General features: G+C 44.6%; 1 protein-coding gene across 1 annotated transcript in view; it reads right to left on the bottom strand.

Annotated features, from left to right (window-relative positions):
• AGPS (alkylglycerone phosphate synthase) overlaps window positions 1–13821 on the bottom strand; it is a 114855-nt gene extending 101034 nt beyond the window's left edge. The window contains exon 1 of the mRNA XM_026647593.2: window positions 13589–13821. Coding sequence (XP_026503378.1) covers window positions 13589–13791 — 203 coding nt within the window. The 5' untranslated portion in view covers window positions 13792–13821. The remainder of the gene's footprint in view (window positions 1–13588) is intronic.
• Between the last annotated feature and the right edge of the window lie 542 nt (window positions 13822–14363).

Here is a 14363-nt window from a genome sequence, read left to right as displayed (position 1 = left end):
CCGGGCCTGCCCTGCGCCCGCTATCCGGAGGAGCCGCCGGGCCTGCCAATCAATTCCTGCCCTGACGAACCCATGGTCCTGGATCCCCCAGAGGCCGACACCAGGACCCAGGTAGGCCCCGAGGGGGAGTGTGGAAGTAGCCCGGGGGCAGCCGACCCCAGGCTCTGGCAGTGCTGCAGCCAGACTATGTCAGTGTGTTGCGGCCAGGATCCCCACTGACTAAGCAGCGGGTCTTCTGCTGCTGCTAGGGCCCCGGGCTGCAACGCAGTGGAGTGGGAGGGCCTGTGTCCCCCCCTGCCACCCAACCCTTGGGTGGCAGTTTCCCCCTCTCCCGGGCCTTTTGAGGCTTGGGTCCTATTATTGTTGCTCAGCCCTGACTGAGGGCCTGAGCTCCTGACTTCGCATTATTGCCCGCCCTGAGCAGGGCCGGGCTTACTGTGTTCTTCCGGTTACAGCAAGAGCTGCCGAGGGACACCCCACGGCCGGACGAATTTCCCTAGCTCACCAGTGTGTAGTGAGCCAGTGTGGCTCCCCGCCGCCCCGGAGAGGGTCGAGCCCCGGCAAACTCTTGTACAGGTTCATTCTCATTGGTTAGTTGAAAATCATCACATTTTAATGGTAACCAAATATAGCTTTTACAATATATTTGGTGCTTCTTTCTGCTAATCAGGAGGATACAGTGTATCTTATACATGTTTAAGAAATTATATAGGTTAACATACATCTATTCGATTTTTAATTTTTACATTTATTTTAAATAATACATTTCTTATTTACTAGATTAATTTTACACGTAATTTTTGACAAGCTCTACATGGATGGAAATTAAAATTCAATTAAAATGCACAAGGATGAAATTGACTAGTGCTAAAAACTTAAGGACCTGGTGACCGGAAACACTCAGTTCAATGAACTACAGATAATTCTTTTGTTTAATAAATCAATTTTAAATGTAAAACATGTTTTATAAACTATTTTCTTATAGAACCAGCACTTTAGTTATGGGTGTGACTGACTAGTGTAACTACTTCAGTAAAAACCTCTAGTGCGGGGACAGTCCACTGACCTTTGTGTCAGTATAAAGGTGCCTTGTGTAGATATAGTTTATTCTCATATATGATAGTTGAGGTATAACTATATTCTCAGGAAGAGGGTTGTACAACTTAAGTATACCAGTATAGTTTAAGCAGTACAATCAGTATTTTTAAAAGCCCTTAGAGAGACACACAAACTTTCATAGGACATCAATGTAATTGTGAACTTATTTTAATTGACAGAAGTTTTCTAAAATATTAAAAGATGGTAAACACAAAAAAACAAAAGTTAGTCTATATATTTTCAGGAAAGTTAAAATCACAGGAAAGATCTATGAAAGGATCTTCTAATCAGGTGTCAAAACATTTTTTGTATGAAATTATAGGATTCAATTCAAATTGCTCTACCAGCATAAAACTGGTATGATATAAGCCTTGCTTATAGGCTACATCAAAAAATGGGGCTAACTCAAGAGCACGAGCATCTGAATTTATCTGATCACATGATATGCTGAAACAAGAGTACATATTAAGCAGAACTTGTGACATTGCACTCCATATATTTTATGGAAATATGCTACTGAGTGTGAATATAATGTAACTGGAATATGCTTCAGTCAAAAGGTGTCTTGTAAGGTATCATTACAAAGCGTATAATCTACTGAGTGTGGTCATCCTATTTGTATAAATGTATCATTCTTGTATCTGAAACTAGAAATATGAAATATAACCGAAGTTCTATTGTAATTATGCAAAGTGTGGGTCATTGATAGTGATTTGGAATCTTGATGGCTCCCATTAACCAGGACAATTGGTTGTAGATGGCTCTGTTTACTTGCAAGCCTTCCTGTGAGTCAGGCCAGGAAGAATGAAGGCTTGGGGTCTCACAGGACATGTGACCATGTCACCTGGTACTGGAATCCATCTTAAACCTGGGGCTTTTCCATTTAGAAGGATGGGTAGGGACCCAGAGAGAAAAGATTCCCACCTTGTGCCAAAGCTATATAAGGGGGTGGAACATAAAGGGTGTTCCAGTCATGAGAAATCCACTAGTTACCACCTGAGCTGGAGGTAACAAGAACTGTACCAGGGGAAAGGATTGGGCCAGACTAGTAAGAAGTCCAGTCTGTGAAAGAAGCTTATTGGAACATCTGAGGGTGAGATTTTATCTGTAATCAGTTTCTTAATGCATTAGGCTTAGACTTGTGTGTTTTGTTTTATTTTGCTTGGTAACTTACTTTGTTCTGTTATTACTTGGAACCACTTAAATCCTACTTTTTATACTTAATAAAATCACTTTTGCTTATTAATTAACACAGAGTAATTAATACCTGGGGGAGCAAACAGCTGTGCACATCTCTCTATCAGTGTTAGAGGCCGGACAATTTATGAGTTTACTCTGTATAAGCTTTATACAGAGTAAAACGGATTTATTTGGGGTTTGGATCCCATTCGGAACTGGCTGTCTGGGTGCTAGAGACAGGAGCACTTACTAAGCCATTTTCAGTTAAGTCTGCAGCTTTGGGGGCATGGGTCAGACCTGGGTCTGTGTTTGCAGCAGGCTAGCGTGTTTGGCTCAACAAAGCAGGGTTCTGAAATCCCAAGCTGGCAGGGAAAAACGGGCTCAGAGGTAGTCTCAGCACATCAAGTGGCAGTCACAAGGGGGTCTCTGTGACCGAACCTGTCACAGTACTATTAGTCAATATATGTATTTGCAAACTTTTCCCTTTCCTATTTTATTTAGATATTTACCTTCAAGACTCAGGTATCATAAAAAAGTCACCTATAAACAAAGAAAATTTGCCAGAACACCTATCAAATTCACTTTGTAGGTGCCTCAAAATGATTCTGTACTTTTAAACACAATAAATCTAAAATTTAATAAATGAACATAAGACACCTGGTCCCAGGCTATAGGCACTCTATGAAAAATACAATCCTTGACTAATAAACCCATGACATAGGAGAGAAATAGTATGCATGACAATACAGACCTTATATAAAAATCTCAATTTTTATTTCTTAAATGGATTCCATCTTGAAGTTTTAAAGCAACTTCTCTATCATAAGACGCCCAGGCATAGTTTTAACATTCATCCATCCAACCGCTATATTAAGCGCCGCCCAACACTCCCCAAACTCCTGCCCCTCAGCCCCCTCTCACATGCCCAAACTGCTGTTTGCTGGCCCTGGGGCTGCCCAGCTCGGGCAGCCCCTGAGCCAGCACCAGCCGCTGCAGAAGTCACAGTGGTCACGGAATCCATGACTTCTGCGACAGACTTGCAGCCTTACTTATAACTAATATATATATATGTTAACAATACTAACACAGGTGAGCCAGACTGGTTTCCAGCTAAGCATTTGTCAATGTTCAATGAGGACCATGGGTCTTGGCATGGACTGGCACTTGGTCTGCCAGCACCACAGTATTCATATCGCATTAGGATGACAAAGATTTCAGAACCCATTAGCAGACCCAGATAAAACTTGCACCAAGATTTCTGGCCTACCAGTATTAATTTGACACAAGCACGAATAGATATCAACTAGCCATCAACAAGTGTAGGCTTGAAATTAGATGAAGATTTCTAACCATCAGAAGAGTGAATTTCTGGAATAACCTTCCTATGGGAGCAGTGGAGGCAAAAAACCTAACTTGTATCAAGCTCAGTCTTGAAACGTTTATGGAGGAGATAGTATGATGAGATGGGCCTCTTACCATTGTAGGCAATCTGCAACTGCTAATAGCAAAAATCCCCAATGGTCTTAAATGGATTCCATCTTGAAGTTTTAAAGCAACTTCTCTATCATAAGATGCCCAAGCATAGTTTTAACATTCATCCATCCAACCGCTATATTAAGTGGCTGCTGGTGGAAAGAGAATCCTAGCAATCAGTTATTTTAGTTGAGCTGAACATTCCATAAGCTGGAGACAATGTCATCATGACCTTTTCACACATATAAGGTCACGTCAATCTATTCAACAATTGTCTTGTGTTCTGTACTTTTGAGGATCATAAATTTATGCTCTGTGCTATACAAAACACCAAATATTTCAGAAATTTGCTGGTGTCTGCAGGACCTTTCCAAAAATTGATGTTAAGGATTTAAACCCGATTGGACCAAGCTGCATGGCTCCAAGGCAGACCTCACACCTGATTTATCTGAAGGCCTTAGAGGGAGGCAGAGTGAGCAAAGCTTGCAAAACAGTAAGGCCTGGTCTACACTTACCCCCCAATTCGAACTAAGGTACGCAACTTCAGCTACGTGAATAACGTAGCTGAAGTCGAAGTACCTTAGTTCGAACTTACCTCGGTCCACACGCGGCAGGCAGGCTCCCCCATCGACGCCGCGGTACTCCTCTCGTATAGCTGGAGTACCGCAGTCAACGGCGATCACTTCCTGGTTCGACTTATCGCGTCCAGACAAGACGCGATAAGTCGAACCCAGAACTTCGATTCCCAGCCGCCGAACTAGCGGCTGGGTGTAGACATACCCTAAGATTCAAGGATAAGGGCAAGAAGCATGTTGAACTTACTGGGGCCAACAAGCCACCTTAGGGCAGACTGATGTTCCAGACCTATAAAGGTCAGTGACCTTGGGGAGAGGAAGACAAGACAACAAGCAGCTACGCCAGCCTTTGACCAGTCTCCCAGATCCTTAACATCTATTAGTAAAAAGCACCATGGCAGCAACATTGCTATCTGGCTCCTTGAGGGCAGTTCCAGCTTCTATTCCACAAGAGTCCAGCTCTTGCTCTTCTCCGAAGAGTTCACAACTCCCAACCCCATTATCTTAAAGTATCTTATTTTCCTCTTTTCTAGGTTTGCTTTCTATATTTGTTAGCTGGGAGACATCCCAGCACTTTTATTCTATAATTTTAGGGAGCAAAAGTGGTTGTGCATGCACACGTGTATTAGCACCCATAAAATCCACACAGGAAGGAGCTAGAAAGCAAGTTCCCCAGGTTTAAACAGCCACAAAGAGTCTCAAAGATACTCATTAAAATATGTTCTGTATTTAAAGGTCCTAAGAATTTTTTCAATGTCATATGTAAATTTTAGTATTTAAGAGTTGTCAAACTTCTACTTATGACTCCTCTGTTAAAGTCTCCTGGGGTGGGAAAGAAAGGGTTAGCCACCACATTAAAGACAAAATCTAAGAAGAAAGCTTTACAATTGTCTCTAAGGTTGTGATGTAGTCGTTAGATAACTTGATTTCAATATCAAAATACTGAACCAACTCCAAGTTACAGATTTGATGGACTTTGGTAAAACTCTTTCATTGGGTTTATAATCAAGCAGACAGTTACCTCCTTCAGTCCCTTCTTGAGATATACAAGGATTGATTATTTGCCATCTTAATTTGATGATTTATTCCAATCCTATATTGAAAACAAGCTTGTTCTATCAACAGGACCTTGATCGGACTGAGATTTGAAAGCTGTATTGGGGCCATTTGACCAATGGGTTCCTTGAGATAAACACCACACCACCAAGAATATTAAAGGAACTGACATGAAATTGCAAGTCCATTACAAAGAATTTTTAATGAATCTGTAAACTCATGGGTTGTACCGTATGACTGGAGAATTGCTAACATAGTCCCTATTTTTAAGAAAGGGGAAAAAAGATCCGGGTAACTACAGGCCTGTTAGTTTGACATCTGTAATATGCAAGGTCATGGACAAAATTTTGAAGGAGAAAGTAGTTAAGGACATTGAGGTCAATGGTAATCGGGACAAAATACAACATGGTTTTACAAAAGGTAGATCATGCCAAACCAACCTAATCTTTGCAAAGGTAACAGATTTCTTAGACAAAGGAAACACAGTGGATCTAATTTACCGGGATTTCAGTAAGGCATTTGATACGGTTCCACATGGGGAATTATTAGCTAAATTGGAAAAGATGGGGATCAATATGAAAATTGAAAGGTGGATAAGGAACTGGTTAAAGGGGAGATTACAACTGGTCATACTGAAAGGTGAACTGGCAGGCTGGAGGGAGGTTATTAGTGGAGTTCCTCAGAGATCGGTTTTGGGACCAATCTTGTTATTACTGACCTTGGCACAAAAAGTGGGAATGTGCTAATAAAGTTTGCGGATAACACAAAGCTGGGAGGTATTGCCAATACAGAGAGGGACCGGGATATCCTACAGGAAGATCTGGATGACCTTGTAAACTGGAGTAATAGTAATAGGATGAAATTTAATAGTGAAAAGTGCAAGGTCATGCATTTAGGGATTAACAACAAGAATTTTTGTTATCAGCTTGGGACGCATCAGTTGGAAGTAACAGAGGAGGAAAAGGACCTCGGAGTATTGGCTGATCACAGGATGACTATGAGCCGCCAATGTAATATGGCCGTGAAAAAAGCTAATGCAGTCTTGGGATGCATCAGGCAAGGTATTTCCAATAGAGATAAGGTGGTGTTAGTACCATTATACAAGGCACTGGTGAGACCTCATCTGGAATACTGTGTGCAGTTCTGGTCTCCCATGTTTAAGAAGGAGGAATTCAAACTGGAACAGGCACAGAGAAAGGCTACTAGGATGATCCGAGGAATGGAAAACCTGTCTTATGAAAGGAGACTCAAAGAGCTTGGCTTGTTTAGCCTAACCAAAAAAAGGCTGAGGGGAGATATGATTGCTCTCTATAAATATATCAGAGGGATAAATACCAGGGAGGGAGAGGAATTATTTAAGCTCAGTACCAATGTGGACACAAGAACAAATGGATATTAACTGGCCATCAGGAAGTTTAGATTTGAAATTAGACCAAGGTTTCCAACCATCAGAGTGAAGTTCTGGAACAGCCTTCCAAGGGCAGCAGTGGGGGCAAAAGACATATCTGGCTTCAGGACTAAGCTTGATAAGTTTATGGAGGGGATGGTATAACGGGGGGAGGGATAGCTCAGTGGTTTGAGCATTGGCCTACTAAACCCAGGGTTGTGAGTTCAATCCTTGAGGGGGCCACTTGGGGATCTGGGGCAAAATCAGTACTTGGTCCTGCTAGTGAAGGCAGGGGGCTGGACTCAATGACCTTTCAAGGTCCTTCCAGTTCTAGGAGATGGGATATCTCCATTAATTATAAATTATAATTGGATAGCCTAATTTTGGCAATTAATTGATCTTTGACTATTAGCGGTAAATATGCCCAATGGCCTGTGATGGGATGTTAGATGGGGTGGAATCTGAGTTATTACAGAGAATTCTTTCCTGGGTGTCTGGCTGGTGAGTCTTGCCCACATGGTCAGGGTTTAGCTGATCACCATATTTGGGGTCGGGAAGGAATTTTCCTCCAGGGCAGATTGTTTCCTACCCTACTTGCCTAACCCCAGGAACAGCTCAGTAATAGAAACTGGGTCTCCTCAGATGCTGCATCTCCCAATATTGAACAGTATACACCTAGGAATCAAAATATATATTCTGCATATTCAATAGTACCACATCCTCTTACAGCAAAAAAGAGTATGAAATCCAGGGTTATAAGGTATAATTTACTTCTATAACGTGTTCATTTTCTTAAGGTGGTAAGTCACATCAGCTTGCATCACACTGTTGTAATTACAATACATAGAAAAACACTGAAAAATGAAAGCAAAAATTGGGATTTGTTGTAAGTAATTGAAAGATTTTCCCTCCCTTTCTGCTTTACCTAACACTAGTGTCATTTTTACTCTTTATTTTAAAACACTACATCAAACAAGAAAGTTTTTAAGCAAAATACTGGCAAAAAACTAGGCTGAATTTTGTTCCTTGTTCATGTTACCAGTTTATTATTTGTGATTTCCAGTTCCTTATTCAAAGAACAATTTAAAAAAAATAAAAAAAAATCAATGCACGATTTTTTAGAAGTTTCCCCATAATGTATTTCATATTTATTCAAATAAGGAACTGGGCTTTGACAGCTCTAAGTGACAAAACACTTTTTTGATACGATGTTCCTGAGACTAGTAAACTTTTCGGAAGTAGCTGAGACATGTCCCAAAATTTTATTCCTGAGCAGGACGCTGCCATAAGTCAGGCCCCACAAACCACTCTTATTTTGTAAATGGCACTTGAATAGGCAAATAGGTTTAGACTGACTATAAGTGACAAAATACTCCTCAGGTTACCCCAACTGACCCATCCCTGGGACAGTTAGCTTGTTCTGAAGTAATGACTTGTCATTTCCTGACCTGAAACTCTTTGGCCCATATCACCAACCTTTGCCCCCCCCCCCCAAAAACACACACATACTGTTTAACACAGGAAGAGCAACAAACGAGTTTCACAGGGTGAAGCTGTGGATCTTGTACTTGGAGCTAGAGAGATTTGGTGAGGCAATGTTTGACCTGTCTTTTGTTTGTGAGGAGATGTGACTGGGCTGTGGGCCCATGAACAGGTCAGGTGACACAGGTCTGTTTGTGCATTAGTGGCTGGGACCCTTGGGTCCTTGCACAGAATCAGTATTTGAAATGCAAGTAGTTAATTCCTTCTTGATAACAAGGGAGTAGAGCTGAACAGCACTTGGTATTGTTACCCTTTTTGACCAAACCTACATCAGCCAAAAACTCAGGATCTTGCAGGTTGATCCAGCTAGGAAAATATGGTAATAGATTCAGAGGTTTCTTTGATGCAATCCTGTTTTATCTACTGTCACACACTTAATAGCTTGTGTAGGCTTGTGAGTTACTGGTAACTCAACCATGGGATCTTGAATGTGTATGTATCACTGTGTTAAAGCCAAGATGAAGTGCTGGTGGGGATCTGTTACAGATGACCAAATGAAACCAGAAAACCAAATGCATTACTTCTTAATGAAGAGCCTATAATGTGTGGAAAGAAAATGCTGGTAGGGGTTTTCAATTTGGGACACGTATGTTGGAGGTCTCATGCAGCCAGTTATAAATCATTAGCTTCTAAAAGTTGTTATATAACACAAGTATTATTGCACACACCATGAGGTAACTATTTTGTACCTCTTTATGATGGATAAAGATGAATAAAGCATCGGACTGGACAACTATGGTTGTTCAGTGACCATGACGTGATTACACTGAATATGGGCAAAGAGAAGACAGTTCCGACCAATAGTATATACACTTGGTGCTTCAAAAGGATATTTCCCAAAATTGAAGAAAATTATGAGCTAAACTGATTGGGGAAAAAACACACAGAAAAAGCAACATATGGAAAATAGGGGAAATAGATAGTCAACAAATTAGAAGTTATGAAGTGTAGAAAATTCATAAGGGAATCTAAAGATATGGAAAAATCCATGACTAGGGGCTGGTCTACACGAGGGGGGGGGAGTCGACGGGGAGCGCGTTCGGGGATTGATTTATCGCATCTAGACGAGGCGCGATAAATCAATCCCCGATAGATCGATTACTACCCGCCAATCCGGCGGGTAGTGAAGACGTACCCTAGCACAGCTAAGGACAATCAGACGTAGTTTTAACATCTATTAAGAACAAAAGAAATCCTAGCAAGAATATAAACACATTGGTAAATTAAGGTGGTGGCATTAATGATGCAGGAAAGCAAGAGTGTTCAACAAATATCAATTCTGTATCTGGAAAGAAGGATGATGTATTTATCAAGCTGTCTGGAGTGTCTCACGACCCTGAGTGCCAACCTCAGGGCAGACTGTCAAGAAACAGGACATGAACCCCAAACTGGTTGTGTGTTCTATAATTAAATTTCACCAAGTAACAAGTGTGAACTCCTAAAGCACTATAACAGCTTTAAATTGGAGTCACAAACTGTACCCTTGGGCACTCTAGTTTATCTTGCCACTCAGGCAAGCCTGCCTTTGAGAGAGATGGTCCCTTACACCGGGGGCTGGACTCGACAGGGGGCAGGACTCGATGATCTTTCAGGGTCCCTTCCAGCTCTATGAGATGGGTATATCTCCATGTATTATTATTTTTCTCTCTAAGCACCCCCCCCCCCCCCATATGCTATAAAAACCTGTGCCACAACAACTGTTTTTCTTCATATAAAAGCCAGGGCCAGAGTTAGGGGGTAGCAAGCATGGCAACTGCCTGTGGCCCCACGAAGCACCCAGGACCCCTGCTGGTGCTGGGGGAGGGAGGGTTGGTGGGGCTGGCAAGGGCTTCCTACTGGCTCTGCATCCGTGCAGCTCCTAGGCAGCAGAGGCAGGGGTTCCGCAGCTCCCACCACAAGCCGCAGCTCCTATTGGCCAGGAACCGCAGCCAATGGGAGCTGCGGGGGCGAGGCCTGCGGGCACAGGCAGCACAGAGACCCCCATCCCTCCACCACCTAGAAGCTGCAGGGGGGCCATGCCAGTGGGGCAGCCCCTGAGCCAGCACCAGCCGCTGCAGAAGTCACAGTGGTCACAGAATCCATGACTTCTGTGACAGACTCGCAGCCTTACTTATAACTAATATATATATATTTTATTTGTTATGTGTGTGTTAACAATACTAACACAGGTGAGCCAGACTGGTTTCCAGCTAAGCATTTGTCAATGTTCAGTGAGGGCCACCGGTCTTGGCATGGACTGGCAAGCACCACAGTATTCATATCGCATTAGGTCTGCCAGCACCACAGTATTCATATCGCATTAGGATGACAAAGTATTTCAGAACCCATTAACACACCCAGATAAAACTTGCACCAAGATTTCTGGCCTACCAATATTAATTTGACACAAGCACAAATAGATATCAACTAGCCATCAACAAGTGTAGGCTTGAAATTAGATGAAGGTTTCTAACCATCAGAAGAGTGAATTTCTGGAATAACCTTCCTATGGGAGCAGTGGAGGCAAAAAACCTAACTTGTATCAAGCTCAGTCTTGAAACGTTTATGGAGTAGATAGTATGATGAGATGGGCCTCTTACCTTTGTAGGCAATCTCCAACTGCTAATAGCAAAAATCCCCAATGGTCAGAGATGGGGCGGGCTTTGAGTTACTACAGAGAATTCTTTTACAGGAGCCTGGCTAGTGGATCTTGCCAACACACTCAGGGTTCAACTGATCACCATATTTGGAGTCAAAGGAATTTTCCCGCAAGTCAGATTGGCATAGACCTTGGGGAGTTTACCTTCCTCTGCAGCAGGAGACATGGGTCACTTGCTCATTTAAACTAGAGTAAATGGTGAATTCTCTGTAACTTGAAGTCTTTAAATCACGGTTTGAGGACTTCAATAACTCAGCCAGAAGCTACAGATCTATTACAGGAAGGGGTGGGTGAGGCAACGTGCAGGAAGTCAGACTAGGTGATCACGATGGTCCTTTCTGGCCTTGAAGTCTACGAGGGTCTTATATACACAAGTCCTTAGGGATGCTTAAATGAAGGCAAACCAATGATCAGCACCAATAGCGACAATTGCTCAATAAAATATAAACAGCAACTTAACTTACAGTTTCAGAGTTAAAGTAAACAAGTGCAATGGATTATGTCAACTATGCAAATGTGGTGACTAAGGCTACCATTTTGGTGCAGAGGTCAAAGTGTTCACGGTAATTATGAATTTGAATAAAGTCCGTGACCACCACACTGGCAGCTCCTTTCCCCTTCGGGTGCTGCAGCCTCACCCAGGTGGTTGCAGCACAACTCAGGTTTGGCGCACCCACCTCTGCGTAGAAAGAGGGGCAGAGGGCCAAGTTTGATTGGCATTGCAACCCAGTGGACTAGGTCATAACACCAATCAAATCTAGTCCTCTGCCTCCATCTACGGAAGAGCAGACTTACCAAACCTGACTGGTGTTGCAGCCACAGGAACCAAGTCAGAACACCCAGAGCAAGGAGCCAGCCCCAGCCCCAAAAGACAAGAGCCCGTGCTATGGAATGAGCTCGCTACACAACTCCCTCCCCCACATGCACACAGCCCTCCCCCCCTTTCCATGGCACATCCTTATTTTCCCCACATCTCTTCCATGACATTTATTGAAATTTTCCATGAAAAAGGTCAGACCTTTAATGGTGACCCACACCTCTTACTTATTACATATCCAGTTAAGTTTCATCACAGAAAAATTCAAAAGTTTGATTCTCAACTACTGTATCTCCAGCAATTTCTGTGCATGGTAGAAAGTTGAAAGACCAGATGCATTTTGGCTGTTACACCAAAGTACCGAATTGCACCTTTTCATATATCATTCACTCACCATTCAGAAACTGAAATGCCTCCATCCAATACTACTAGTATGACTTTTATAACAATTTAGTCACATTATGAAGAAGTTTTTGGAAAAAGGTAACCTTACGCTATTTTTTTAAGTTGTTCTTGAAATAAAGAACTCAAAATCACACATAAAGAGCCAACTTCAGCCTCATGGCAAAAAGATTCAATAGCAAAACTATTAACTCCAGAAGCCCATAGTTTAGTGCCCAGTATATGAAAACAAGTTTCTTCTTTAGTATCTACATCAGGTAGAAACTTCAAATAACTCAGAACTGGACAGTGAAAAACCCATAGGAAGAAACAAAACTGAGGCTTGTACACACTACCACTTATGTCCATAGAACTTATGTCACACAAGGATGTGACTAAGCCACCTCCCTGAGCCACACAAGTTACACTGACCTACACGTTGGCGTGAACAGCGCTATGACAGCAGGAGAAGAGGCGGTTTCATTACACTGACGGGGGAGCTCTCTCTGGTCTGCACAGAGTGTCTTCAGCAGACAACCTGTGGAACTCTTTGCCAGAGGATGTTGTGAAGGCCAAGACTATAACAGTGATAGCGTCCCTAGCCTCCATTTGCCAGAAGCTGGGAATGGGAGACAGGGAATACCTGTTCTGTTCATTCCCTCTGGTGCACCTGGCATTGGCCACTGTCAGAAGACAGTATACCTTTGGTCTGACCCTGTAGGGCCGTTCTTATGTTATTACATGATGCATCGGTGCAGCTTTGCCCCTGTAGCATTTCTAGTGTAGATTAGTCCTAAGTTTTTACACACACATTACACTTTCCACCAGATTTAAATGTTTTACCAGCATTAATCAAGGATCTGCTCCCTTTGCCAATTTAATAAACACACTCAGATTCCTCATTGAATAACTACATAAGTATTCCACTTACTAGCTGAACAGAAATAAGAAAGAAAAAATTAGGCCCTTTCATTTTCTGCAGCCCATAGCCCCAGGAGGCAGGAAAACCCCTTACGGATCCTTCATTCATTCCAAGCTTCCTCCCGAACGATGGGGCTCCTCTCGTCCCTGCCCAGCATTTTCCCAACCTGAGGTTAACCCGACGCCCCCTCCCGGCCAGGGCCACCCTAATTAACTCCTTCGCCAATTCACGTGAACACATGAATCCTCCAAACACCCCGGCGTTCACCCACTGCCCCTCGCCTGCAGCCTCCATCTCCAGACGGGCGACAAACAGGGATACCCGGTACACCCCGCCACCCGTCTCTAGCCGGCTCCTCAATGCCCAGGGCCGGGGCAACTGCCCCAGCACCCCCGCCCCAGCGGGCCCCCGCCATGGGCGCCGCTCCCCAGCGCCACCGTTCTTCGCCAACACCCCCAGCCCTCTCCTGCCTGCCGAGAGGCGCCCTTCCCCAGCTCCCTCGGGGCCCCGCCCCACTCACCGTTTCTTAGGGATGGTGGACGCGACCGGCCGCTCAGCTGCGCCCCCCGCCCTGCACTGGCTCGGGGAGAGGAACCGCTCAGCCTCGGGCGCCCGGCTCGCCGGCGAGCCCTGCAGGTGGCCAGAGAGGATGCGCAGCCTCCGCTGGGCAGCAGGCTGGGACCCCGGGCCGCCTCCCGCTGCTGCCTCGGCTGCCGCCGCCATCGCACTTCCGCGTTGCGCCGCCGGGTGAGAGGTCACACGTGGGGGGGGTGAAGAGAGGGAGCGCTGCAAGCGCTTATAGGTGTTCCCGGCATGCACCGCTTTCCCAGCCCACCCACCGGCGGAGACAAGGCCACGCCCCTCGCACCTGTGCGGCGGCAGGGCCCGGCCCCCTCCCCTGCATCCCGTCCCCATCCAGGGCGACGTTCTCTCGCTGCCGAGCCCGCTCCTTGCCGTGTGGAGCCCGGGGCCCAGCAGGAGAGCTGAGCCTCCGCCCTCCCCCCCTTCGCGCCTGGCAAAGGAAACCTGCCCATCAAATCCCTCCATCCCTGCGCCAAGGCACTCAGCTGCAGGGGTGGAACCGCCTGGTTCTGAACCCTCCGCCCTGTCAGCAGAGGCTGCACCCCTCTCGGTCCAGCCCGCTCTCACCCTGTTCACAAACTGTGGGATGGGTGGTGTTTGTCCAGCAGCCCCAGCGTCTGCACTCCTGTGAGGAGAGGATAACTTTAGCTGTCACCTTGGAAAAGCCCCTGGTACAGGTCTGCCCCTGTGGCTCGGAAGAGGGGTTTGAAAAC

Source organism: Terrapene carolina, unplaced genomic scaffold, assembly GCF_002925995.2.
Source record: "Terrapene carolina triunguis isolate 2854851 unplaced genomic scaffold, T_m_triunguis-2.0 Scaffold62, whole genome shotgun sequence".
Taxonomy (NCBI): domain Eukaryota; kingdom Metazoa; phylum Chordata; order Testudines; family Emydidae; genus Terrapene; species Terrapene triunguis.
Note: the sequence above shows the minus strand (reverse complement) of the source record. Positions and strands in the feature narration are given on the sequence as shown.